Source organism: Callorhinchus milii, unplaced genomic scaffold, assembly GCF_018977255.1.
Source record: "Callorhinchus milii isolate IMCB2004 unplaced genomic scaffold, IMCB_Cmil_1.0 Scaffold19, whole genome shotgun sequence".
Lineage (NCBI taxonomy): Eukaryota > Metazoa > Chordata > Chondrichthyes > Chimaeriformes > Callorhinchidae > Callorhinchus > Callorhinchus milii.
Window position 1 is genome coordinate 11,124,328 of NW_024704760.1, and position 25,979 is coordinate 11,150,306.

The 25,979-nt window shown below is 48.8% G+C and overlaps 1 protein-coding gene across 1 annotated transcript; it reads right to left on the minus strand.

The window, feature by feature from the left end:
* Positions 1 to 757: 757 nt before the first annotated feature.
* Positions 758 to 25,636, minus strand: smpd2b (sphingomyelin phosphodiesterase 2b). Its single transcript, XM_007910218.2, has 11 exons — positions 25,550 to 25,636; positions 15,130 to 15,212; positions 11,638 to 11,734; positions 9,242 to 9,318; positions 8,494 to 8,587; positions 6,903 to 6,992; positions 4,621 to 4,703; positions 4,367 to 4,499; positions 2,913 to 3,017; positions 2,657 to 2,813; positions 758 to 2,407 (listed from the first exon to the last, which is right to left on the minus strand). Exons 2-11 carry the CDS (start codon positions 15,177 to 15,179, stop codon positions 2,061 to 2,063), a joined length of 1,233 nt encoding a protein of 410 aa, XP_007908409.2. The 5' UTR covers positions 15,180 to 15,212; positions 25,550 to 25,636; the 3' UTR covers positions 758 to 2,060.
* Between the last annotated feature and the right edge of the window lie 343 nt (positions 25,637 to 25,979).

The window sequence follows — 25,979 nt, forward strand, 5'->3', positions numbered from 1 at the left end:
GTCCCACAAAGGTAGAAACATTTATCTACTCGCCCTGACCTCAACAAGGCAGGTTCTAGACATCAGACCCGCTGACATTTTCACTATTCTATCCCATAGGCAATGTACACAAGACAATAAGTGTTCCTTCATTTCTGCATCCAAATAACCTGGTAAGACTGTACTGGTGTCCTGCTCACATGATTCAATGGACATTCAGATTGGGAATGGCTACTAATACGGAGGGAAACAGAAAAGGTTGAAGCTTCCTTTGGCTGTTGCTCCTCTCAGTTCCTTGTCAGGTGGCTGAGCCCCTTGCACCCTTAAGAACATATAAGAACAGAAGAATTGCTAGACGAAAGAAGACCAAGGTCCATCCAGTTTGCCTTTCACCATCCTGGCAGTCGCTTGACATATCATGTCACAAACTATATATTTCACTCACTCAAACACCTTTCCCCATCATCACTCCCAGTTACTGTGGGACTCCTCCTCTCTTCCCCCCTCCCCCACCAACAACTACTCAGTGAGTACTCAGTGAAAGAGAACACACACCCCAATGCCAGACAAATGGGAATTTGCACGCATTTGTATGCCCCAATAGTTTGGTTTGGATACCCTTTAAGCAGGCGATGGGTTTCCGTGGGTGTCGGACCACAACTGACCAAAGAAAAATCCCAAACACAAACAGAGGAGTGGGAACTCGCCAATTCAGCGTCACTGACAGACACTGACAGACACTGGCAGAGACTGACAGACAGACATTGACTGACAGACATTGACTGACAGACATTGACTGTTCAGCATAAACAATTGATTGTAGACACATCCACTGAAGTCAAAAAAGTAGAGTATTTTCCCAAAAACCTGATTCGCTGTTTCAATAGAGCCTGCATTAATTGTTTAGTCATTCTTTCTCCAATAAATTAGTTTTCAAATTGCATTTAGATCCGATTTTTCAAAGCTTAGAACTAAATTAGTCTCTGGTTCTTTACCTCATCGTTTCCCATGATTTATCTATCTATTTCTCTATCTATCTCTCTATCGACTTCCCGCCCCCTGCCGTCTTTTGACTCAATACTCTGCACTGTAAGCAGAACAGGAAAAAAAGAATAGCAGCCACGGTGGCTCAGTCAATACAAAGCCTGAATATCAACAGGCTAAAATGGGTATCTGGAGTCAAGCTTTTGATGACAAGTCAAAAGCTGTTAGTTTGAGCACACGTTAGCAATGCTACATTGGCAATCTCGAGTGGGGTTTGGGTCACACGCTGACTTGCCTTCCAAAGGGCTGACGCACTTGGAGAGAATTCAAAGCAAGGTTGGATACTAAGGCTTAAAGCTAAAAGTTTATGTCTTAGAATCTTGGAAAAAAAGATTCAGGGTTCTGGGGAAGAGAAGTGGAAAGTGGGATTAATAATAAAAGGGAATTTAGAATAACAGGGATGCAACAACACAAACATGATGCGCGTTGAGCATTGCTCCCTCTGAGCCAGATAACCGTGGGATCAAGCCCGGCATTGGGGGATTTCAATCTTAGTCTGGTTAAGAATATGTTAAAATCCACCCATTCCCTGCCCTCCAAGTCAGGACCCCCTGCCACAGCTCTGAAGAGCCGTTTGGGTCTCCTGCACTGGTAACCTTGGTGTGTCAACTGTGACTCTCGGACCCTACCCTGCGTGAGGGACGCCATATAAATGCAAGGTTTTGACTCTTCTTCAATAATAAATATCTGAAGCCCGCAGGAGGCCCATGAGGAAGGAAATGGAGGAACATAAGAGGGCTTATAGGGGGGTGGGGGAGGGCTGAGAAGAGAACGATATAAACCAAAAGGAAAAGACCTGATTGTGCTCTCAGAACCTGAAGGAGGGAAAAATCATTAATGGAGTGACCCAAACCTCGGCTCGCTGTCTCCATGGTAACTCAGTTGCCACTTAAAGAGACAAAGTGCGATGATTAACATGCATGATTGTGATTAGCTAGAAGTGATGTTCGGAGCCCCAGGCACTCACTATAGACTGTGCACTGGGCAGGAGATTAGAGCTGGCTGCTCTGGGCTCTGTCGTGAGGCTTTGACTGTCGTCAACATTCCAGTCTTTCCTGTAAAGCTTGGATGGCGTTCCTCATTTGGTCCTCTGTCCCCTGCAGTATCTTCACTTCGATTGTGTGGAATACGTACAGGATCCCAGCGATCAGTACCACACCGAAGGCCACAAAGCCCAAGAAGTAGAAGGACACCTTAGGGAAGGAGTGCTCAGCCATGGCGGAGGCGAACGGGATGACCGCGATGGCGACCTCTAGTAGCAGCAGGATAAACCCCAGGATGGTCATTCTCCCGGAGGAATAGCGCACCCTCTCCGCCGCGTGGATGCCGACTTTCACCTCCGTGCGAGCTTCGTTCAGCACATCGACAAGCAGAGGATCAGGCTCTGGATTCAAGACACAGATAAGAGCATTGGTTTGGCTGAGGATGACAAAAGGACCAGGAGCTTTACAACAATAATCCCTGCATTTGACACAGCAGGTCATTGAGACATCTCAAAGCGCTTCACAGATTATACTGTAAAGTGGAGTGACTGTACATTTTGTGGGTCGAAACGCGAGGCCCTTCACACAGGATAGAGTCCCGGAACTCCGTGGACGCAATTCTATAAAGGTTCGAGTAGCTTCTTTCTTACCTTCTACGTGCCTCTTGCTGCCAGCAACACCCTCCTCCCTCTGGATTTGCAGCGTGGCACACACTGCCTCGTGGTCAGAGTAGGGAATACTTTTACCAGGCGCTGTGCCACTCGTGGTTGTTAGATGCTCACACCTCACCCGGAAGCCCTCGGATGCCTAGTTTTTCCAAAACACACTGGTTACTTAACACTTCCCTGAGCTGTTTTTCCACCTGCGTGTTCCCTCCTCTGGTTTTGCGGAGCGCGCTCACCTTACCTTGTAAAGAATGTAGTCGATTCGAATGCCCAAAGGGAACGATTGTAGGTCACTGGTCGAGGCAAAGCAGTTCTGAGAGAGTAGAGTGCATCCACCTTCTGAGCCCTGCGAGACAGCATAGCACACATCACGGGATAATTCTCAAAGGCATTTCTCTTTCCCCAACTTAACTCACAAGTTTTTTTAATAAGAATAACAATAATCGTTGAATTTGATATAGGTGGTGTGTTGCATTGTCGGAAGTGCCGTCCTCCAGACAAGACGTTAAACTGAAGTCTTATCTGCCTGGTTAGTTGGACTTTAAAAATCCCATGGCACTATTCGAAAAGAGTTTCTCTCTCCCGATGTCCAGGCTAATAATCCCCCAAGATAAAATTGGCCAATTGTTTCATGGCTTTTTGTTGGACATTGCTGTGGGTAATTGTACTGCACTCTATTTCATAGTAAATCCAGTGAAGAACTTTGAGACGTCTTTCCATCATGATAAGGCTCTATATAAAGCAAATGCAAGGATTATTATAATAATGTTTGCATTTGATATAGTGCTTTATTAAGTCTTTGAGATGTCTCAAAGTGCTTTGCATAATACACTGTAAAGTGAATTGACAACATATTTTGTAGGCAAAACGTGGCAGCCAATTTACAGTATATTATGCAAAGTGCTCTGAGACGTCTCAAAGACTTGACACTGAGCTACAGGACTCAAAATTTCAACATCAAGCAGCGGTCAGGCAATTCCTGGCAGGTCCTCAGGTCTGGTTCACATTGAAGCACTGCCATTATCCTGACCCAACATTCTGACAGCATGTTATAGCTCGGGGTGTGAAAAGCCAACGTTATTTATAGTACACGGATCATTTCTGGCAGAAAGGTACAAATTAGCTTAACTTACAGATTTGTAGCTCACACTGACGTTGGCTAACAGCAACCCTGGTCAAGCGCGTCAACTTCTATAATAATCTAATAATAATCCTTTCATTTGATATAGCACTTTGAGACACTGAGATGTCTCAAAGCGCTTCACCGGATATACTGTCAAATAGATTAACTGTATATTTTTGGGGCAAATGCAGTGGCCAATTGCACACAGCAGTTGTGGATTGAGTGATGGAATTTATTCATTTATTTATTTATTGGAGGGATTATTATGCCCAGAATGCGATCTGTCAATCGACTAACAATCGGGTTCCTACTCACTGCTAGGTAAACAGAGGCGTGTGGAGTAAGGAGAATTGCCCAGGAATTGAACCCACTGAAGTGAGCGCTCTAACCACTAAGCTACAGGGCTCTTCTATTCTATCACCACTGTCACTGACTCTCCACACTCTAGGAATCTTCACCCTTGTCGCTCACACAGCATTCGATCTCATGACTGTACAAGGCGCAAATCAGCCAGTACATCTCTTCGAATAACAGGAAGCATTGGTTAGGACCAGGGGCTTTGGAGGATGTACCTCAAATTTTTCCGCCTCTAAGAAGGAGTCTTTGAGGCCGGTGGAGATCTGTAGCAGCCGGTTGCCCAGGTCGGCAGGGTGCATGTTCAGGTCCCCGCCTAGAATCACCAAGTCCGCTGTTTTACTGGTGTGCCTGCCAAACAAAAGGCATTATTGTTGTTATTATTATTATTTATTACCAAACCCAGCGCTCAGACATTGGGCCAGCTCTCCCCTGGCGGGGGTAGCCAGTGCGCTCTACGTCTCTCGCTTACCGGATGAACTGTGCGAGCTCCCAGGCCTGCAGTAGACGGTGAGGAAGGTAATCATCATTTTCCCTGCAGTATTCCGCGTGGAGCTGCAGGAAGCAGGAACACGAGTTAGAATCAGAGACGCTCAGCATTTATACACACAGTACCGCTTCAACAACAACAACTTGTATTTATATAGGGACCCTCATGCAGGATAACGTCCAAGTGTGCTTGACAGTGGCGGAGTACGACTCTGAGACAGGGGGAAGGGACAATAGGCATGGTCGAAGAAGGTCTTCAGGCATAACCTGAAGATTGAGAAGGAAAGGGCTAGGCGGGAAGGAGTGAGGGAGACAGTGACAGAGTTTCGAGGTGTAGTGGCTGAAAACGCGGCCACTGATGGAGGGCACAAGCGCCATGCAGGATGCTGGAGCCAGTCGAGCGGAGGCAGTAGATAGTGTCAGGAACCTGGGTGTCTTGTTTGACCCTGAACTGTCCTTTCTCCCCCACATCCGCACCATGACCGGCACTGCCTACCACCACCTCCACAACATTGCCAGACTCCACCACTGTCTCACCCCTCAGGGCCCGAAACCCTCACCCAAGCAATCGTCACATCAAGGCTCGATTACAGGAACTCCCTCCTCATCGGCCTTCCCAACTCTTTCCTTCACAAACTGCAGATCATCCAAAACTCTGCAGCTCGTGTACTCTCACGCACCAGACTCCGTGACCCCATCACTCCGACCCTCGCCTGATCCCATCACTCCCACCCTCGCCCAAACCCATCACTCCACCTCGTCCGATCCATCACTCCCCCTCACCCAAACCCATCACTCCACCCTCGTCCGATCCCATCACTCCCACCCTCACCCGACCCCATCACTCCCACCCTCGCCCGACTCCACTGGTCCCCATCCCCCAGAGGATCGAGTTCAAGATCCTCATCCTCACCTTTAAGGCCATCCATGGCCTTACCCCCTCCTACCTCTCTGACCTGCTGACTCCCTACCAATCTGCCCGCTCCCTCCATTCAGCGGGCTCCATCCTACTCCATGTCTCCTACCCGACCTGCCCTACCATCGGTGGCCGGGCTTTCATCCTCTCTGCCCCCACACTCTGGAACTCCATCCCACGATTCCTTCACCTCGCTTCCTCCCTCGCCTCCTTCCAAGGCCGGTCTCAAGACCCCTTCTTTTTGACCGTACCTTTGGTCGCCCTCCCACCTCTCTGCCTTCCCTCACCCCTCCCCCATGCTCGGGCCCCGACATCTGACTGTTCAGCGCTTTGGGACATCCTCCCGACGTGAAAGGCACTCTATAAATGTCATTTTGTTGTTGTTGTAGTAGGTTGGGGACTTCACAATCTGAACAACAGCCAAGATCTAACATTTCAATATTAAATGTAAAAACTTTGCATGTGAAAAGTACAGAGGTCGCGGACTATTTTTGTCGGGCAGTAATGTAGAAGATAGATTAAATTACTGATACTTGTCCAATCTGCAATGTTACCTACATCTTGTAACAGTGTACTTTGTTCAGGAGCCAAGTTCAACATATACTTTCCACACACAGGGTCTTGGACTGAACTCACTTTACTGAACAAGCCTCGAGAACTTGAAAAATCATGTTATCTTCATTCCTTTCAAGCTCACTGCTTCACACTATGTTGTGGTATCTCTGACACCACAAGCTGTTAGGCAGCAAACTCCTCACCCAAGTGAGATAGATCCCTTCTTAAGCGAGCTCCGAGGTTGACGACAAGTTAAGCGATCATGAGGAGGTGAAACACATTAAATATATACCCAGTAATAATAATAATCCTAATAATCCTTGCATTTGATATAGCGACTTATCACGTCTTCAGGACGTTTCAAGGGCTTCACAGAATGTACTGTAAAGTGAATTGATTTCATATCTTGTGGGGGAAACGTGGCAGCTAATTGTGCACAGAAGTGTCCCACAAACAGTCGTGGATTGAGTGATCCAATTTTTTTTAAAGGGATTATTATCGCCAGAAAAGTAATCTGCCAATCAACTAACTAACTAACCGAGTTTCTAGTTACTGCCAGGTAAACTGCTAGGTACTGCATGTGGAGTAAGGAAACTTGCCTAAGGTTTCGCCCTGCCGGGGAATCGAAGCCAGGTCCTCTCACTTGCGAGGCAAGCGCTCTAATCACTATGCTACAGTACCAGGGTTGGTATTAGACAATTTGTCCAAGTTACATTCCCTGGTACACACTGAGATGATAGTGGAATACGCAGCTGGGAGACTGGTGAGCAGAGCAGTATATAAATTGCACTCACATGTGTAAGGTAAACATGGGCCATGATGCCTTGTATGTTCACAATAACCAAAGCCACAGACTTCCCACCAAACCAATCGCCATGCTGGACCTGAAATAAAGTGGGACAATGTTACTGTACTGCAGCACTGTACCTGAAGTGCAATGGTATTACACGGCACTGCACCAACACCCACTGACACTACAGCACGCTGAGAAATGCTGCATCGTATTCCCCCCCCACCCAACCACATCACAAGCCACTGCCCCAACCACATCACAACCCACTGCCCCAACCACATCACAACCCACTGCCCCAACCACATCACAACCCACTGCCCCAACCACATCACAACCCACTGCTCCAACCGCATCACAACCCACTGCTCCAACCACATCACAACCCACTGCCCCAACCACATCACAACCCACTGCCCCAAACACATCGTAACCCACTGCCCCAACCACATCACAACCCACTGCCCCAACCACATCACAACCCACTGCCCCAACCACATCACAACCCACTGCCCCAACCACATCACAACCCACTGCCCCAACCACATCACAACCTACTGCCCCAACCACATCGTAACCCACTGCCCCAACCACATCGTAACCCACTGCCCCAACCACATCGTAACCCACTGCCCCAACCACATCGTAACCCACTGCCCCAACCACATCGTAACCCACTCTCGCAACCACATCGTAACCCACTGCCCCAACCACATCGTAACCCACTACCCCAATCACATCGTAACCCACTACCTCAACCACATTGTAACCCACTGCCCCAACCACATCGTAACCCACTGCCCCAACCACATCGTAACCCACTGCCCCAACCACATCATAACCCACTCTCGCAACCACATTGTAACCCACTGCCCCAACCACATCGTAACCCACTACCCCAACCACATCGTAACCCACTGCCCCAACCACATCGTAACCCACTGCCCCAACCACATCATAACCCACTGCCCCAACCACATCGTAACCCACTGCCCCAACCACATCGTAACCCACTCTCGCAACCACATCGTAACCCACTGCCCCAACCACATCGTAACCCACTACCCCAATCACATCGTAACCCACTACCTCAACCACATTGTAACCCACTGCCCCAACCACATCGTAACCCACTGCCCCAACCACATCGTAATCCCCCTGCCCCAACCATACTTTAACTTACTGCCCCAACCATCGTACCTCTCTGCCCTGGCGAGCTCATAACTGCCCGGAGAATTTTCCATTGGTCTCTATATGACAACTGATTGGATCAAAACAATAGGTTCTTCCTCATCCCCTCTCAATGCCTGTTTATTTTATCGATATAACTATAAAATCACGCCTTTCCTTCGTTCCTCCCAACCTCTTGATATAGCGGCTCACGCTCCTTCATCTCTCTCCATTCTAATCAAATGGCCTGACACAGTTTCCTCCACCAGAATGGTCAAGACTGTGGAGCTCATTTTGCCTTCCTCCTGCAATCCGCAAGCTTTTAAACTCAAACTCAACTTGATCTATGCAAAGCCTTCCGTATCTCTAGCAACCTTGCCCCTTCACCTTGTTGTCAATTGTAAACCACACCACCCCTACTTTACCTTGTATGGGTAGCCATTCAGTGAGTAACGGTAGAGGAAGGAGTCAATTATTTTATATCTGGAGAAGATGCACAGTCCGCTTCCTATTGCTCCGCTGAAAGACAGACAGTGAAACTCATTCAGTACAAACAGTTTCACAAAATAGTGTCTGGAACATCAAAATATCTCAAAATGCTTCAGAGAGACTTTCTGTCAAGTGTAGTGACAGTGCATTTTGCAGCCAATTTGAGCAAGCACCAAGTAGCAATGAAGTGAATGGCTGATTCATCTGAAGAAATGCTGGCCCAGGACACGGGGACAAACTCTCTTCTCTTTCGTACAAACATTCTGTAGCGTCTTTAACATCCACCTGAACAGGCAGTTTAAAGTCTCACCCGAAGGCAAGCTACATTTCCAATATTTCTAGCTCCAATCATACGAATGTCCATGATCCTAGATAACCCCTTCCACAATTGCATCCCTAATACTGGTTCGGTCTGTCCCAGCATTGACTCATCCAGGTAGCCTCATCTCTGGGTCAGAGGATTGTGGTCCAACCCCACATTAGACTTTGAGCTCACGGGCTAGACTGACATGCCAGCGGAGCGCTGGGAGGAACTGCTGAGGGGACTTTGCACCTAAAGGGTTGAGAGCTTTGTGATTATTTTGTGATAAGAAGTTGGCACTTTTGAAAATTGCCAAATTGCTATTCAGATGTGGTCTGCAAACAGAGCGGAGGGCAAAATCTGGTGAAGTAGAAATCCCTCACCTTCTGAAGTACTGTGAAGAGGAGTACGTGTTTATCATCTCGTTTTTCAGGAAATGGTAATCCTGCTCACTCCACACCTGGAAAAGAGATGGCACAAAACACAAAAGCTCTTTCTTCTCCTGTCAATGCTCTTTCTCCTCCTTTGGAGGTCTTACACAGTTAGAACAGAAGTACAGGATATGGCTTTACAATAACAAGAACAATAATGTGCATTTACACAGCACCTTTCACCAAGGTGAGATCGGCTCAGGATGCTTCACAGAGATTGATTGGGAGCCCCGAACCAGGTGTGCGATGGGGGGAGGGTAGGAAGAATGGTGGAGTCACAGAGATTGTTCAACTGATTAGACAGAGTTTGAAAGCAGAGAGGAAGGATTTAGATGATGAAAATGATTCTCGCATTTGATATAATATCAAAATATCACATAACCCTGCCCAGCATATGCTGTGAAGTGTAATTGTGCATTTGTAGGTGAATGCAGCAGTCAATTTGCACACAGAAATGCCCTATAGGCAGTCATGAAGTAAATGACTAATATTATCTGGAGAACTGTTGGCCAGGATCCAGGCGAAACTCCCTGCACTTTTCATAAGAACATACGAATTGCTAGACAACCAAGGTCCACTAGTTAATCTTCTACCATCTTGGCAGTCGCATGCACATGTCATGTTACAAACTAAATACTGTATCCCAAAATATTATTTTAGAACAGTGCCATTTAACCACCACCTAAGCAGACAGACAAGATCTCGGTGTAACAACTTTACAGTAAATCCTGTGAAGTGCTTTGAAATCTCCCAACATGGAAGGTAATAATAGTCCTTGTATTTGATATAGTGCCTCATCACATTGTTGAGATGTCTCAAAGTGATTCAAAGAATATACTATAAAGTGGATTGATTCTGTATTTTGTGGGCAAAACGCAGCAGCCAATTGCGCACAGCAATGTCCCACAAACAGTCGTGGGTTGAGTGACCAAATTATTATTATTTTTGTTTTTAAAGGAATTATTGCCGCCCGGAAAAGCGATCCGGACTAACAACCGGGTTCCCATTTACTGCTAGGTAAACAGACGTGTGGAGTAAGAAAACTTGCCTAAGATTTCGCCCTGCTCAGGACTCGACTGTCCTCTCACTTGAGGCGGGTACTCTATAAATATGGCTTTACCTGATCAATGTCATTACTTTCTTCTGTGATTCTCAGTGTTAGTGCATGGCGAAACCTTAGGCAAATGTCCTCACTCCACAAGCCTCTGTTTACTGTATCAAATGTAAGGATTATTATTATTAATTAGCATTTGGGATCAGACTACATTGACACAGTTCAAGAACGGGGGAGAAGAACTCAAGTCCTGCTGTTCGCGTGGCAGGGCAGAGATCAGATTTTATTATCTAACCCAGAGAGCGAAGCAAACTGTGTCAGCAAATTCAAGAGAGAAAGTTGCTGAGTGAAAAGTATGATGGACTAACCAGGAAGGTGATGGAAGCAGAATGTGTCAGCAAGACCAAAAGACATGTTGCTGGCTATTAAGTGACAAATGTAATTGAGGACATGAGAGAGACTTGCCCTTCTCCTTACTCAGCAACTTCCTTGTTAGGTTTGGCCCAGAGAGCAGATAGAGACGGAGTGAGATTTTTCCATTGCAATCCAAAAAAGCAAAGCACCTCAAGACAGAAAGTATAATTGAAAGCATGGATTTATGGAAGGAAGGAAGGGCTCTTAAAGTAAAAATAATAGACAATAAAATAAAATTAATAGTAATAATAATCCTTGTATATGATTCAGCCCCTTTCATTTCAGAAGGATGTCATAAAGCGCTTCACATGGTTTACTATAAAGTGTAGCAACTGGACATTTGTAGGTGAACAAGTGTATTTGTAGGCAGCCTAAGGGCAAACAGCAATGCCCCACAAACAGCCATGAAGTGAATGACCAATTATATCTGGTTGATTGTTGGGCCGGACACTGAGAGAAACCCCCTTCTCTTTTCAAATAGTGCCATGGGATCTTTAATGGCTACCTGAACAGGCAGACGGGGTTAACATCTCATCTGAGGACCCGCTCCTTGCCTAAGGTTTCGCCCCACCTGGGAATCAAACCTGGGTCCTCTCGCTTGTGTGGGTTAGGGTTAGAGCAGTGAGTCCAAGTCCCGACGTGGGGCTTGAACCCACAATCTTCAGACTCAGAGGCGAGACTGCTACCGAACTGAGCCAGGCTGACACACAAGGGAAATTCAGTGGGTGGTAGGAACTTAAGAGCAGCATGTCGCAATGTGTCCTCTGACCCCACAACCTTGTTCCATCGAGTGCCCGAGGACAAGCTGTAGATACCCACAAAGCCGAAAGATCAGAGTTTGAAAACCAGAGCATTTGGGGATGAAGGAGAGGAAACCCACCTCCTGCAGCAGAACCACATCGTACGTCTCATCACACAGCAGCTTAGCGATCATTTCATACCTCTCCCGGCAGCACTTGCTGAGGTAACGGATGCCCCTGCAAACAAGGAGGAAGTGAAAACAGCTGGAAGTGTATTGGTAATGATAATAATAATCCTTGCAACTGATATAGTCTTATCACATCACCGAAACATCTCAAAGCACTTCACAAAATATACAGTAAGTGGAGTGACTGTATTTTGTCGGTGAAACGCAGCAGCCAGTAATAGCAATCTCCCACAAACAGCCATGGAGTAAGTGACCAATTTTATTTTGGGGGATTGCTTGCGAGGAATCCGGGAGAAAGTCAATTCTCTTTTCGAACAGTGCCATGGGATCTTTAACATCCACCTGAACAGACAGACTTGGTTTAACGTCTCATCCGAAGGACAAAACCTCCGATAATGCAACACATCCCCTGCGCTGCATTAGAGCGTGAACTTAGACCACGTGATTCCAATGTGGGTCTAGGAACCTACAATCTTCTGCCTCAGATGCGAGAGCGCCACCACTGAGCCAGGCTGACACACAGCTCCCGTGCAACAACAACAATTTACATATATACACCTTTCATATCGCAAGAATATGTCCTGCTGGCACAGTGAAGGCAGAGCCAAGCCCTGCAGCTGGTGTTTCAGTTTAATTATTTATGCGGTCAACATTATATAGTTAGTCACTGCGAAGCTGCTTCTCTATCTCACAACAATCTACATTAATTAAACCACTGCTCTTCAGACTTCTCTGAAATGTTTATTTTGGGGGCAATTTGGGGTTGATCTCACCAGGTTATTAATTATCAATATTGCTCTCCGATGCTTGTGTCAGCTGCACTCCAATATCTACAGAGTCTTTCTGAGTGCAGAGGTTCTCATGTTTGTATTTTGTGGGGAGGTCACTAAATTAGTGGATGATCCTGACCCAGTTGCTATACTTTACTTCAATTTGCATTGACACATGATAAAGGTCCAATTGAGTCTTCTGAAAAAATAGATAAAGGTCATGGAATTACCGCCTGCGTATTGCAACTTCCCCTAATCTAACCTTCTTGCCCAATTCTCTTAACATCCATACTTAATGTCTATCTATTTCTCCATTATGTCCCTCAACTGATTTCTGATCTCTGGCAATGCGTTAGTTTCTTATCACTCTCTGAGAGAAGAAATTCTTCCTCATCTCGGTATTAACCGGCTATTTGTCTAAATTTAAGATTGGAGAGGGAAGAGTTGCTGATTTTGCTTATTTTGTCAAATTCCTTTCCTTAATTATAATAAACAATAATACTGCTTGCATTTGATGTAGCGTCTTATCACATCTTCAAGACGTCTCAAAGTGCTTCATAGGATATACTGTAAAGTGAATTGACTATATTTTGTGGGCGAAACTCGGCAGCCAATTGTGCACAGCACAAGAATTATTACCCCCGGAAAAGCGATCTGCCAATTGACTAACAACAAGGTTCCTACTTAGGTAAACAGAGTAAGGAAACTTGCCTAAGGTTTCACCCTGCCCGGGAATCAAACCAAGGTCCTGTCGCTTACGAGGCGAGCGCTCTAACCACCAAGCTACAGGACACCATGATAATTCTAAACACCGATCAGATCATTCCTCAACCTCCCTGTTACAGAGAATACATCTCTAGCCTTACCCACTCAAGCCTATCTTAGCCTTTGTTACGAGTTTAACCTCCCTCCTCCTCTCAATCTTGCACATCACTCTCATGTCACGTGAAGATTTTCTCAAACCAACAGACCCTTCCTGTTATGTACAGTTTGGAACAGATTGGCTTCCTCTTGCCGCCCACAATATTTTCACCACAGCACTCCAAATAACTTCTGAACTGTGGAGCAGGCACATATATAATGTAGACTCATGGGATGTGTGCAATAGTGTATGACAGAGCTGATCTCAAGATTCACAAATATTAAAGTCAGCTTCACCAGTGGCTTATGTATTTTTCAATATGTATTTAGTTTGTACCAGATATAAATTATATCTTAAGAGATAATAAAGATGAGTTTAATGAAGCATTCTAATCATTTCTACTTTAGGTCCACGCAGTTAGCAATTGAGCAAATTCTAACTTATCTGCGTCAGGACAGAACTGGTTTAAAATGCGTATGCTCTATTTTTTCTCCCCAAATGAATCCAATACTCAGAGAGGGAGAGAGACTGAGAAACTGAGAGAGAGGGACAGAGAGAGAGACTGAACCAATGACATTATGAGAGATTAAATGTATATCAGTAACGTGAGACAGGACACATGCTTGGAAGAACTAGGCAACTTTGGATCTAAGGTTCCCAAAGCTTTCCACTGTGATGGTAGACTATACAGAATTAATTCAAAACAGACTGGATGACCTTGGTCTTTTTTCATCTCACAAAATTCCTAAATGTAATGGACTAGGTCACTAAATTCTTCTCATGCTGCAGAGAAGCAGGAAGCAGCAAAAATGCTGACTTGTTTCCCCACTAAGATGAGCTGTCAGTGGTAGAGTTCTGCATGTGATTGTTTTTATTTGTCAGCCGGGTATCTGACATGCGCAGAAACCCACAACCACACTTAAAGAGTTTCCAAACCAGACGCATAGAATTTATGGTTTGTCCAGAATGGAGCGGTCACTCTCTTCGATAAGTCAAAACTCTCTCTCGCAAACGCATCTAAGAAGGCAACAGGTTGGCAGAGTCAAGGCTTGAGGATCACAGTGGTCATTTTGTCTTTAAGTGTGTGTTACAATACAATAAAAAATTACTTTGTATAGGGCCTTTCGCATCGAGAGGACATCCCAAGGTGCTGGACAGTCAGGGATTTGGACCCGAGCTGAGGGTCGGGATCAGGGAGGGTGGAGGGCAGGGACAGTAGGAGGGTGGCCGAAGGCGTGATCGAAGAGGATGGTTTTGAAATGTGCCTTGAAGGAGGCAAGGGAGGGAGCAAGGCGAAGGGAATGTGGGATGGAGTTCCAAAGGGTGGGGACAGAGAGAGCGAAGGCCCATCCGCCGATGGTTTGTGGTAACTACCAGAGTTTAACCAGCTAAAACTGTGCTGGTTGATTGCGATTGGCAAGCTTCTTGTTCCCCGCCCAGCTAGGACCACGCATCTTTAGTGTCTGGGCTTCAGCTTGCAGGGTAACAGGAGATTGCCGGTAGCAATGACTGATCTGCCCTCTGAGTCCTGAATGTTTCAAGGTCAGCTCCTATCCTCTCACTGCTTATTCCAGATCTGTTTCGTTACAATATTAACGCACAATGGATAAGACTCTTCCTTTTCAAGCAGAATTATTGAACGTGTGTAACCACTGCAACAAACAGCTAGCTCTCGCTGAAACCAGTGTGGAGTAATCTGCCGGCTCAGCAAGACTGAAGACTGAACAGAGAGGTTCACAAGTCCAATGTGATTTGGCAAAGTCGGGCTATAAAACACAAATCATACTTTATACAGTAAAAATAGAGACATACCAGCAATTTAGTGTGAACACCCGGAACCTCACAGCAAGCGGCGAAGCCATGGCAGCGGAGAATTATACCGAACTGTCAAACTCCTAGAGAGAGACAAAAGAATTGCTTTTAGATGGAATATCTCTGTAGCAGCCGTTTGTGCAGTTCCTGATTGTGTAGTTGATACAGGAAGAGAGAGTCAGCAGTTACAATGATTGCCCCTAAATACGCCCTAAACCCCTGCTCCTCCCACTACCCCTCCGTCTCACACGTCTCTGCCTAGTTTAAGTCCCACCTTATAAAGCTACCTCTTTGACGGCGCCTAAGGTCACCTTCCCTCTATGCTGACACCTCCAGGACACTAATAAAGAGCTACCGGCAACCCACCTCCACCAAAAAAGAGACCTTGTCACCAAAAGTTTAAATCAAACGAGGTTCAAGTGAGGTTCATTCATGTTTTTGTCAGTACCTACGTGCCTCCCACCAACATTCATGCTATTGTGAATTTCTCCCATTCTCTCACACAGCAGTGTTCCATAAACAGTTGTGTATCGAGTGACTAAAAATTATTTTTTTAAATTTATTTTGAAGGAATAAATACTCCCGGTAAAGCGATCCACCAATCGACTAACAACCGGGTTCCTACTTACTGCTGGTAAACAGAGGCGCGTGGAATAACGAAACATGCCCAACGTTTCTCCCTGCAGGGAGTTGACACCAGGTCTCTCTCGCTTGCAGGGCGAGTGCTCAGAATGTCTGTCAGACATCAAGTCCTGGATAGAGCTAACTTTCAACAGTTGAACGTCACCAAGACCGAGGCTCTCCCGATTGGCTTCAGTCAGCGTCTCCACACTTCAGGCGCTGACAGCTTCACCGTCCAAGGATGCACACTCCGCCTCACTGAGCCAGTCTGCAACCTTGGGGTCTTGTTTGACCCTCAACTATCTTTCTACCCAACATCCGTGCCATGAACCACTTTGCCTTTCCCCACCTCCGCAACATCACCCGACTCCACCACTGTCTCAAACCACAGGCCCACTGAAACCCTCATACACACCTTCGTAACATCCAGACTTGACTCTGCAAACTCGCTGCTTGTCGGCCTCCCCAACTCCTCCCTCCATAGGCTGCAGATCATCTGGTACTCTCTGGCCCCCGCACTAGGTTGAGGTGAGAGGAGAGGCAGTGGATGGCCAACAGTGTTGACCACTCTATCCTCGTGGCCTTGATCCGCTACCTCTGAGACCTCTTAACCCCTACCAACAAACCCGCTTGCTCCACTCAGCAGGCTCCGGCCTGCTTAACATCCCCTGCACCAGGATCCGTGACACTATCAACCCCAACCTTATCCTACTCCACTGGCCTCCCGTCACACAGAGGATACAGTTCAAGAACCTTCATCATCATCATCAAGCACCACAACCACCACGAGCAACCAACAACAACCACAACAATTACAACAAAATTACATTTGTATAGCATCTTTCACGTCGGGAGGACGTCTCAAAGCGCTGGACAGTCAGTGTTTCGGACCTGAGCTGGGGGTCAGGATTGGGGAGGATGGAGGGTGGTGGGGGGGTGGGGGTGGGCGGAAGGAGGGTGATTGAAAGCACGATCGAAGAGAAGGGTCTTCAGATAGGTCTTGAAGGAGGCGAGGGAGGGCGCGAGGCGGAGGGACTGCGGGATGGAGTTCCAGAGGGTGGGGCAGAAAGCCTGCCCGCCAATAGTGGGGCGGATAAGGTGAGGGACGTGAAGCAGACCAGAGCCGGCTGAGCGGAGGGAGTGGGCAGAATGGTAGGGAGTTAGGAGGTCACAGAGGTAGGGGGCAGCAAGGCCATGGAGGGTTTTGAAGGTGGGGACCAGGATCTTGAACTGTATCCTCTGAGTGATGGGAAGCCAGTGGAGTCGGGCGAGGATGGGGGTGATAGGGTCACGGAGCCAAGTCTGGGAGAGGACACGGGCTGCAGAGTTCTGGATGATCTGCAGCCTATGGAGGGAGGAGTTGCAGAGGCCGACTAACAAGGAGTTTGGTAGTCAAGCCTCAATGTTATGAAAGCATGAATGAGGGTTTCGGCGGCCTGTGGTATAAGACAGTGGCGGAGCCGGGTGATGTTCCAGAGGTGGGGAAGGCAGAGCGGGTCATGGCGCAGATTTGGGATAGAAAGGATAGTTGAGGGTCAAACAAGACCCCAAGGTTCCGGATTGGCTCAGTGAGGGGCAGTGAGCCCCATGGATGGTGATGCTGTCAGCGCCTGAGGTGAGGAGATCTTGTTGACGTTCAACTGAAGAAAGTTAACTCTCATCCAGGACTTGATGTCTGACAGACATTCTGTCAGGACAGCAGTGGGTCCTGGAGTCGAGGGGGGAGGCAGAGAGAGAGAGTTGGGTGTCTCATCTGCACCACATGTGGAAGTTGACCCCATGTCTGTGGATGATGTCACCGAGAGGGAGCATATAGATACTGAAGGAGGGGACCAAGGACGGAGCCCTGAGGAACACCACACAAGACGGTGCGAGGGCTGGAGGAGAAGTCGTTTGTGGAGATAAAGTGGAGTCGGTGTGAGAAGTACGATCTGAACTATTCAAGGGCAGAACTGTGAAGGTTGAAGTGAGAGGAGAGGCGGTGGATGAGAATAGAGTGGTCAACGGTGTCGAAAGCCTTCCGTGGCCTTGCTCCCCCGTACCTCTGCGACCTTCTAACCTCCTACCAACCTGCCCGCTCCCTCCGCTCAGCGGGCTCCGGCCTGCTTCACACCCCATGCCTCGCCTGTCCCACCACTGGGGGGGTGAGCCTATAGCCACACTGCCCCCATTCTCTGGAACACCAACCTGCAGTCCCTCCACCTCGCCCCCTCTCTTGTCTGATTCAAGACCCTCCTCTTCAACTGTGCCTTCAATCACCCTCCTTTCCCCCGTCCTCCCCAATCCCGACCCCCAGCTCGGATCCGAAACACTTGATTGTCCAGCGTCTTGGAATGTCCTCGCAACGTGAAAGGGACTATACAAATGTAATTTTGTTGTTGTTGTTGCTCTAACCAGGGCGAAACCTTGGGCAAGTTTCCTTACTCCACACGCCTGATAACAATCCCCAAATCAAAAACAATAATAAATTGGTCATTTTCAATCCATGACTGTTTGTAGGACACTGCTGTGCGCAATTGGCTTCCACATTTCACCCACAAATATACGGTCAATTCACTTTACAGTCTATTCTGTGAAGCGCTTTGAGACGTCTAGAAGACGTGAAAAGCACTCCATCACATGCAAGGATTATTATTATTATTATTATAACCACTAAGCTACAGAACTCCATATCAAATGCAAGGATTATTATTATTAAAGAGCTAAATTGTCAACCAAAGTGACGATTTATGATACGCTTATGTAGCACCTTTCACATCAGCAGAACGTCTCAAAAGTCTACTGTACTGATTTGGTAAGCTGAGCCAGCAGTGGCACAGACTCGATGGGAGGAATGACTGCCTCCCATCTTCGAGATCCCCCGAATCAGAGGCATGACCAAGGAGAGGAGGAAGAAACCACAAATAAGCAAATGTATGTGAAATTGCCTCAGGAATGTGCACAAAGTGGTGCAGAATGTAACCAGACTTCTACACAAGCTAAACCCTACGGTTCATGTTTCTTCAATCATCTCCCTCAGCTGCGGCAACGTATAAAAGGGATGTAAAAGTTAAAAAAAATGCGATCACTCAATCCACGATTGTTTGGTGGGACACTGCTGTACGCAATTGGCTGCAACATTTGGCCACAAAATATAGTCAATTCACTCTCCAATATATTCTGTGCAAGGCTTTTCAACGTCTCAACTACATAAGGCACGGTATCAAATGCAAGGATTATTATTATTATTATGTGAGGCCTGAAAGTGTAAACAGCGAACTGCATTGTGTGTGTGTTGTTTGTTTGCATTGTATGTGCATGGGTCTGTGTTGTGTGCATGTGTCTGTGTGCATATGTGTTGTGTGCGCGTGTGGTTGTGTGTCACTGCATCTGCAATATGGATGTCTGAAAGGATTCACTGCAGAGCTCTCCATAGTGTGTGTGTGTGTGTGAGAGAGAGAGAGAGAGAACTAATCTGCATTACTGATACTGCAAAATTCACCTATCTGTGTGACTCTTCTCTAATGAGGGTCAAAGCTTCCAGTGTACACCAGCCTCAAAGCGATAAGAAAGAAAAATGCTGCATTAGCTGTCGTTGGGACAATAGCACACAATGATCACCCTCCTTCCCCCCACCTCCCCCCCAAGGTCATTACACAGATTATTCATACGGAAAAGAGACGTAAAAATAAGAGAAGGAAAGAAAGCAAATCGAAAACAAATCCCCAAAAAACTACAACTTCATTTTGATGTCTGGTTTGTACTGGCTTCTCCCAGCACAACATAAAGCTGAGAGCAACACATTCTACAAATATGCTGTATTCTTGTGTGTGTGTGTTTACCCACAAAATATACAGTCAATTCACTTTACAGTATATTCTGTGAAGCGCTTTGAGACGTCTCAAAGACGTGATAAGGTGCTATATCAAACACAAGGATATTCCACATTGCGCTGACCGACACGCACAGCTAAAAAGGCACAGGATCTATCAGGAAAAACTGATACCCAAGAGTGTTTCTAACACCTAAAGTGCCTATAGATATTCCTCCAGGCAGTGATATAACAGCGCTCAGTAAGGCCCAATCAGTAATTTATAGGAAAGACTTTACTGAGGGCTTTGGATGAAATTATCATAGATGAAAGGAAAGGGTTAGCAGGTCAAACAATCCCGTTCTCCCAGAGGCAGAAGAAGCAAGTCAGTGGCTCTTTGCTTCACCCTAACTTTAAGGTTGTCCAAATCAGACCGAAAGCCCCATATCTACATAACATGTCCTTTCATAGCGCCTTTCACACAAGGAGAACATATCGATTTGTAACCACAATCTGAAACCCTCAATGACGCAAATACCGTACTTCAAAGACGCTTATAATATTCCTTACATTTGATATAGCTCTTTCATGTCAGGAGGTTGCGCTTAACAAGATTCACTGTAAAGTGCAGTGACTGTGTATTATAGGCGAACGCAGCAGCCAATTTGAGCACAGCAAAGTTCCAGAAACAGCCATAAAATGAATGACTAATTTTATTTAGGGGATTGTTGGCCAGAAACTCTCTTCTCTTTTCGAGCAGTACAATGGGATCTTTAACATCTACCCGAAACAGGCAGACGGAACCATGGTTTGATATCTCGTCCAAAGGACAGCACCAACGATAATGCAGCACTCTCCTTAATACTGTACCTTACACTCCTTCACTCCTATTTCTCCTTCCCTCTCAACCATCATCACCCACATGATGCCTGCTGCCTCGACCCCCTCCCCACTCGTGGAGTCCTGTAGCTCAGTGGTTAGAGCACTCGCTTTGCAAGCGAGACACCTGAGTTCAATTCCAGGCAGAGGGCGAAACCAAGTTTCCTTACTCCACACAGAGCCTAATAATAATCCTCCAAAACCAAAAACAATAATAAATTGGTCATTTTCAATCCACGACTGTTTGTGGGACATTGCTGTGCGCAATTGGCTGCTGCGTTTCGCCCACAAATATACAGTCAAATTCACTTTACAGTATATTCTGTGAAGCGCTTTGAGACGTTGAGGAGACATGAAAAGCACTATATCAAATGCAAGGATTATTATTATCATTATAATTGCTGGGCACCCAACTCCCCCTCTTTTGCCCCCCGCTGGCAGACAGTCAACCTTTCTTTATTCCTTTAGTTCCTTTATTCAGATTCCATCCCACTCCCCTCAAAACCACCTCACTCCTCAAAAAAACTTTCCCTCGATTCCTCTAACCTGACAATTTCAAGTTGCCTTTTCCCATTTCTAACTTGCCTTTTCCTGCCAAAGTCCTAGAATGTATTGTTGTAAATCAACTTTGCTCACACCTCTCCCTCCACTTCCTCCATGAGCCCCTGCAGTCCGGGTCCCGCCCTGTCCACAGCATAGAGACAGTGCTTGTAAGTCATAAATTACGTCTTCTCTCTGTAACCAGGCTCTCTCTGCTTCCTGAACCTCCTGCTGAAGTCGACAGTCGATCATGCCATCCTCCTCCACCGCCTCTCCTCCCTCATCCACCTCAGTGGGGCCGCACAAATGTGGTTCAAGCCGCACTTAGCCAACTGCCTTCACTTTGTCTCCACAAATGTTTTTTTTACTCTAGCTCCCTACAGACCACCTACAGCATACCACACAGCTTCATCCTTGGACCCCTTCTCATGCTCCCACTCGGCGATGTCATCCACATCTTTCACATTAATGGGGTTGACACACAAATCTACTTCTCCTCCCCGCTGCGACTCCAGCGCCGCTGATGTTGTGTTAGCTTGTTTGTCAGACACCAAGGCCCGGATGAGTGCAAACTTTCCGCAGCTGAACGTCGACAAGACAAAGCCATACCCCTTGACTCCCGTCAACATCTTCTCTCCTGCGGCTCTGACCTCCTCAGTCTTTCACTAAGACTTACCAAGCCCGTACATAACCTAGGCATCCTGATCAGGAACCAGATTTGGGGTCGAATCCCAACTGTCCTTTCTACCCCAAATCTGGTTCCTGATCAGGATGCTTTCCTCCACCTCCATTCCAATATCCGCCTCTGACCGTACCTCACACCCACCGCAGCCGAAACCCTCATCCATGACCTCATCGTCAAGGAAATCATTGACATGCTCACCATCACTGGAACCGAGGTCACCCCAAACAACACCCTCCCACTCGTCGAGTCACACCTCCGGGTTACACCTTTCACCAAACCCTAAGGCCTAATCTCCATGGCGGTGGTGTGGCTCTCATCTCCCAGTCCCCCCTCGGCCTTTCCCCTTACTCCTCCAGAACCTTCCCCTCCTTTGAACACCTTACCCTCTTCCACCCCTCAAGGCTTTCCCTCAAAATCCTCCTTGTTTACCGTCCCCCTAAGCCTTCCCCCATCTTCCTCTCGGACATTTCCACCCTCCTATCTTCCCTCTCCCTCTGCTCTGAACGCCTCCTAATCTTAGGCGACTTCAACCTAAGTTGAACACCCCCTCCTGCTCTATTTCTGCTGTCTTCTCCTCCCTCCTCTCTTTCCTTAACCTCTCCCTCCATATCCACTCCATCACCCACGATCGTGGCCACCCCCTTGACCTGGTGATCACCCGGGGCCTCACCCTTTCGGACATCAACATTTCAAAGCCATTTCGGACTACCACTTCATCTCCCTCAACACCTCCGTACCCTTTCCCCCTTCTCAACCCTCTACCATCACATACCGTTTGTGGAAAAACGTTTTCTCCCTCTCCTTCTCCACTGCCCTGGAGTCGTCTGAACTCCTACACCTCTGGCCCTCACTGACCGATCTAACCTCCTTGCTCTATTTTCTCCACAACTCCCTCTCCTCCATTCTAGACTCCTTTGCCCCCCTCACCTCCCGAACTGCCTCATACTCCCATAAATCCCCCTGGTACACCAGCCATCTCCGTTCCCTCAAAGAACAAATGGAAGCTGCTGACCGCGCCTGGACCAAATCCAAACTAACGGTTCATCGGCAGCTTTGGCTCCATCATACCAAGACCTACCGCTGCGCTCTTAGCCTCCACCAAATCCTCCTACTACTCCAAGGTTATCTTGGAGGCAAAGGACAACCCCAGGCTTCTCTTTTCCATCACAAACCGTCTCCTCCATCCACCTTCCCACGCCTTGCCCATCCTCTCCTCAAACTCCAACTGTGAGGAAATGCTGGACTTCCTCGAATCCAAAATCAAGGGACCAAGTTCAGCCATCTCTGCCCCGTCCACCTCCGCCCCATACAACCTCTCCCTCATGAATCCCCCCCCGCACCCATCCCCCCCTATACTCCTTCGACCCTATCTCTCCCTTCTCCCTCACCACCATCGTTCACAAACTCAAACCCACCACCTGCTCCGTCGATCCCATCCCCACCTCTCTCCTCATCTCCCAGCTCCAACTTCTGGCCCCTCTCCTGTCCGACATTTTCAACCTCTCCTTGTCCACCGGTTCAGTTCCCACCCCACTAAAAACAGCCGTCATCACCCCCATTCTGAAAAAACCTTCCCTGGACCCATCCCTCCTCTCCAGCTATCTCCCCATCGCTAACCTCCCATTCCTCTCCAAGGTCCTGGAACGAGTTGTCACATCCCAGCTCCGCTCTTTTCTCTCTCGCATTCCCTCTTTAAAACCCCCCAATCTGGCTTCCGCGCTGCCCATAGCACGGAAACAGCTCTGAACATCTGTGATCAGGGCTTCCTCTGCCTCCTTGTCCTCCTCGATCTCTCTGCCACCTTCGACACTATTGAACACTCCATCCTCATACACCGCCTCTCCTCCTTATTTAATCTTCGCGGACCTGCCCTTGCCTGGATCGAATCCTATCTCTCTCACTGTCTCCACTTTGTTCCCTCTAACGGTTTCTCCTCCAGCGCCCGCACTGTCATATCTGGCTCTGTCCTTGGCCCTCTCTTTAATATCTACATTTTCCCCCTCAGTGACATTATCCACAGACATGGGGTCAACTTCCTTATGTATGCATATGACACCCAACTCTATCTCTCTGCCCCCACCCTCAACTCCAGGGCCACTGCTGTCCTGACACTGTCTGTGGGACATCAAGTCCTGGATGAGGGCAAACTTCCTACAGTTGAATGTGAACAAGACTGAGGCCCTCCTGATCGGCTCACGGCAGCGCCTCAGCACCTCAGGCTCCGGCAGCATCGCCCTCCATGGTGTACACTACAGCTCACCAGTCAGTCAGGAACCCGGGTGTCTTGTTCAACCCTCAACTGTCTTTTCTTCCCCACATTCAGGCCATGACCCGCTCTGCCTTCCCTCACCTCCGTAACATCGCCCGACTCCACCACTACCTCACCCCTCAGGCCACTGAAACTCCTGTTTATGCCTTCATCACCTCCGGCTCGATTGCAAACGCCCTGCGTGTCGGCCTTCCCAACTCCTCCCCCCACAGGCTGCAGATAATCTAGAACTCTGCACCAAACTCCGTGACCCCATCTCCCACACTCTCGCCCGACTTCACTGCCTCCCTATGCTTCAGAGGATCCAGTTCAAGATCCTGGTCCTCACCTAAAAGCCCTCCATGGCCTCGCCCCACCCTACCTCTGCGACCTCCTAACCCCCTACCAACCCGCCCGCTCCCTCCGCTCAGCCGGCTCTGGCTGCTCCACGTCCCCCAGCCCACCCGCCCCACCATTGGCGGGAGAGTCTTCAGCCACTCTGCCCCCAACCTCTGGAATTCCATCCCCCAATCACTCCGCCTCGCCCCCTCCTTAGCTTCCTTCAAGTCCCACCTCAAGACCCTCCTCTTCGACCATGTCATCGGTCACCCCCCTACCCCTCTGCTCCCTTCTCCCCCTCTGACCCCAGCTCGGGTCTGAAATGCTGCTCCGGACTTAAAAGGTGCTATACAAATGTAATCTTGCTGTTGTTATTGTTGTCACCTCCTGTGTCGATTATTCCAATGCCCTCCTCACCGGTCTCCCCAGAGGGACCGGGAAGGAGGGCATTGGAATATATCCGCTCAAAACTGTGTACCCCGTTACACCAATCCACACCAGGCTCCACTGGCTCCCTATCACAGAACAGAGGGGGTGTAGGGGAGGGGGTTGGGGGAGGGGGTGTGGGGGAGGGGGTTGGGGGAGGGGGTATAGGGGAGGGAGGGGGTGTGTGGGAGGGGTTGGGGGAGGGGGTTGGGGGAGGGGTATAGGGGAGGGAGGGGGTGTGGGGGAGGGGGTATAGGGGAGGGGGTGTGTGGGAGGGGGTGTGGGGGAGGGGGTTGGGGGAGGGGGTATAGGGGAGGGAGGGGGTGTGGGGGAGGGGGTATAGGGGAGGGGGTATAGGGGAGGGGGTGTGGGGGGAGGGGGTATGGGGGAGGGGGTGTAGGGGAGGGGGTGTGGGGGAGGGGGTATAGGGGAGGGGGTTGGGGGAGGGGGTATAGGGGAGGGGGTGGGGGGTGGGGGAGGGGTATAGGGGAGGGGTGGGGGAGGGGGTATGGGGAGGGGGTATGGGGGAGGGGGATGGGGGAGGGGGTTGGGGGAGGGGGTTGGGGGGAGGTGATGTGGGGGAGGGGGTATAGGGGAGGGGGTGGGGGGGTGTGGGGGGATGGGGGAGGGGGTGTGGGGGGAGAGGGTGTGGGGGGAGGGGTGTGGGGGAGGGGGTGGGGGGGAGGTGATGTGGGGGAGGGGGTATAGGGGAGGGGGGTTGGGGGAGGGGGTGTGGGGGAGGGGGGGAGCCGGTGTGTGAGGGACTAGCGGGTGGGGGCGGGGGTGAGGGGCTGCTCTGGGCCGCTCTGCCCCTGCAATGCGCCGCCGCCTCACCTCAGGCCCCAGCCTCACGGCCCTGCACCCACCACAGTGCGGGGGAATCGGCACTGACCTGCGGCCTCCGGCTCTCTCTCCGCCTCTGTGGCGGCTCCTCGCCGCTCCCCCTGGGGCTCCTGTCAGACATCGAGCAACTCCCACTCCCGGGACTCGTGCGCAGCATGCCGGGAATTGTAGTCCCCCCCGGCCCGGGCTCCTGCCTACAGCTCCCAGCAAGCCCCGCGCCTGCCTACAGCTCCCAGCAAGCTTCGCGCCGACCTGCACCTCCAGCAAGCCCCGCCTACATCTCCCAGCAAGCCTCGCGCCTGCCGACCTCTCCCGGCAAGCCCCGCGCGCACATTGCCTGCGGCTCAGCCCGGGTCTGGAGTCAGGAGGTCGTGGGTTCGAATCTCATGTCAGGACTTGAACTCACGTGATCTAACTCTTGGGTGACCAGAATTTGTAATAATAATAATCCTTGTATTCGATATGGCGCCTTATCACAT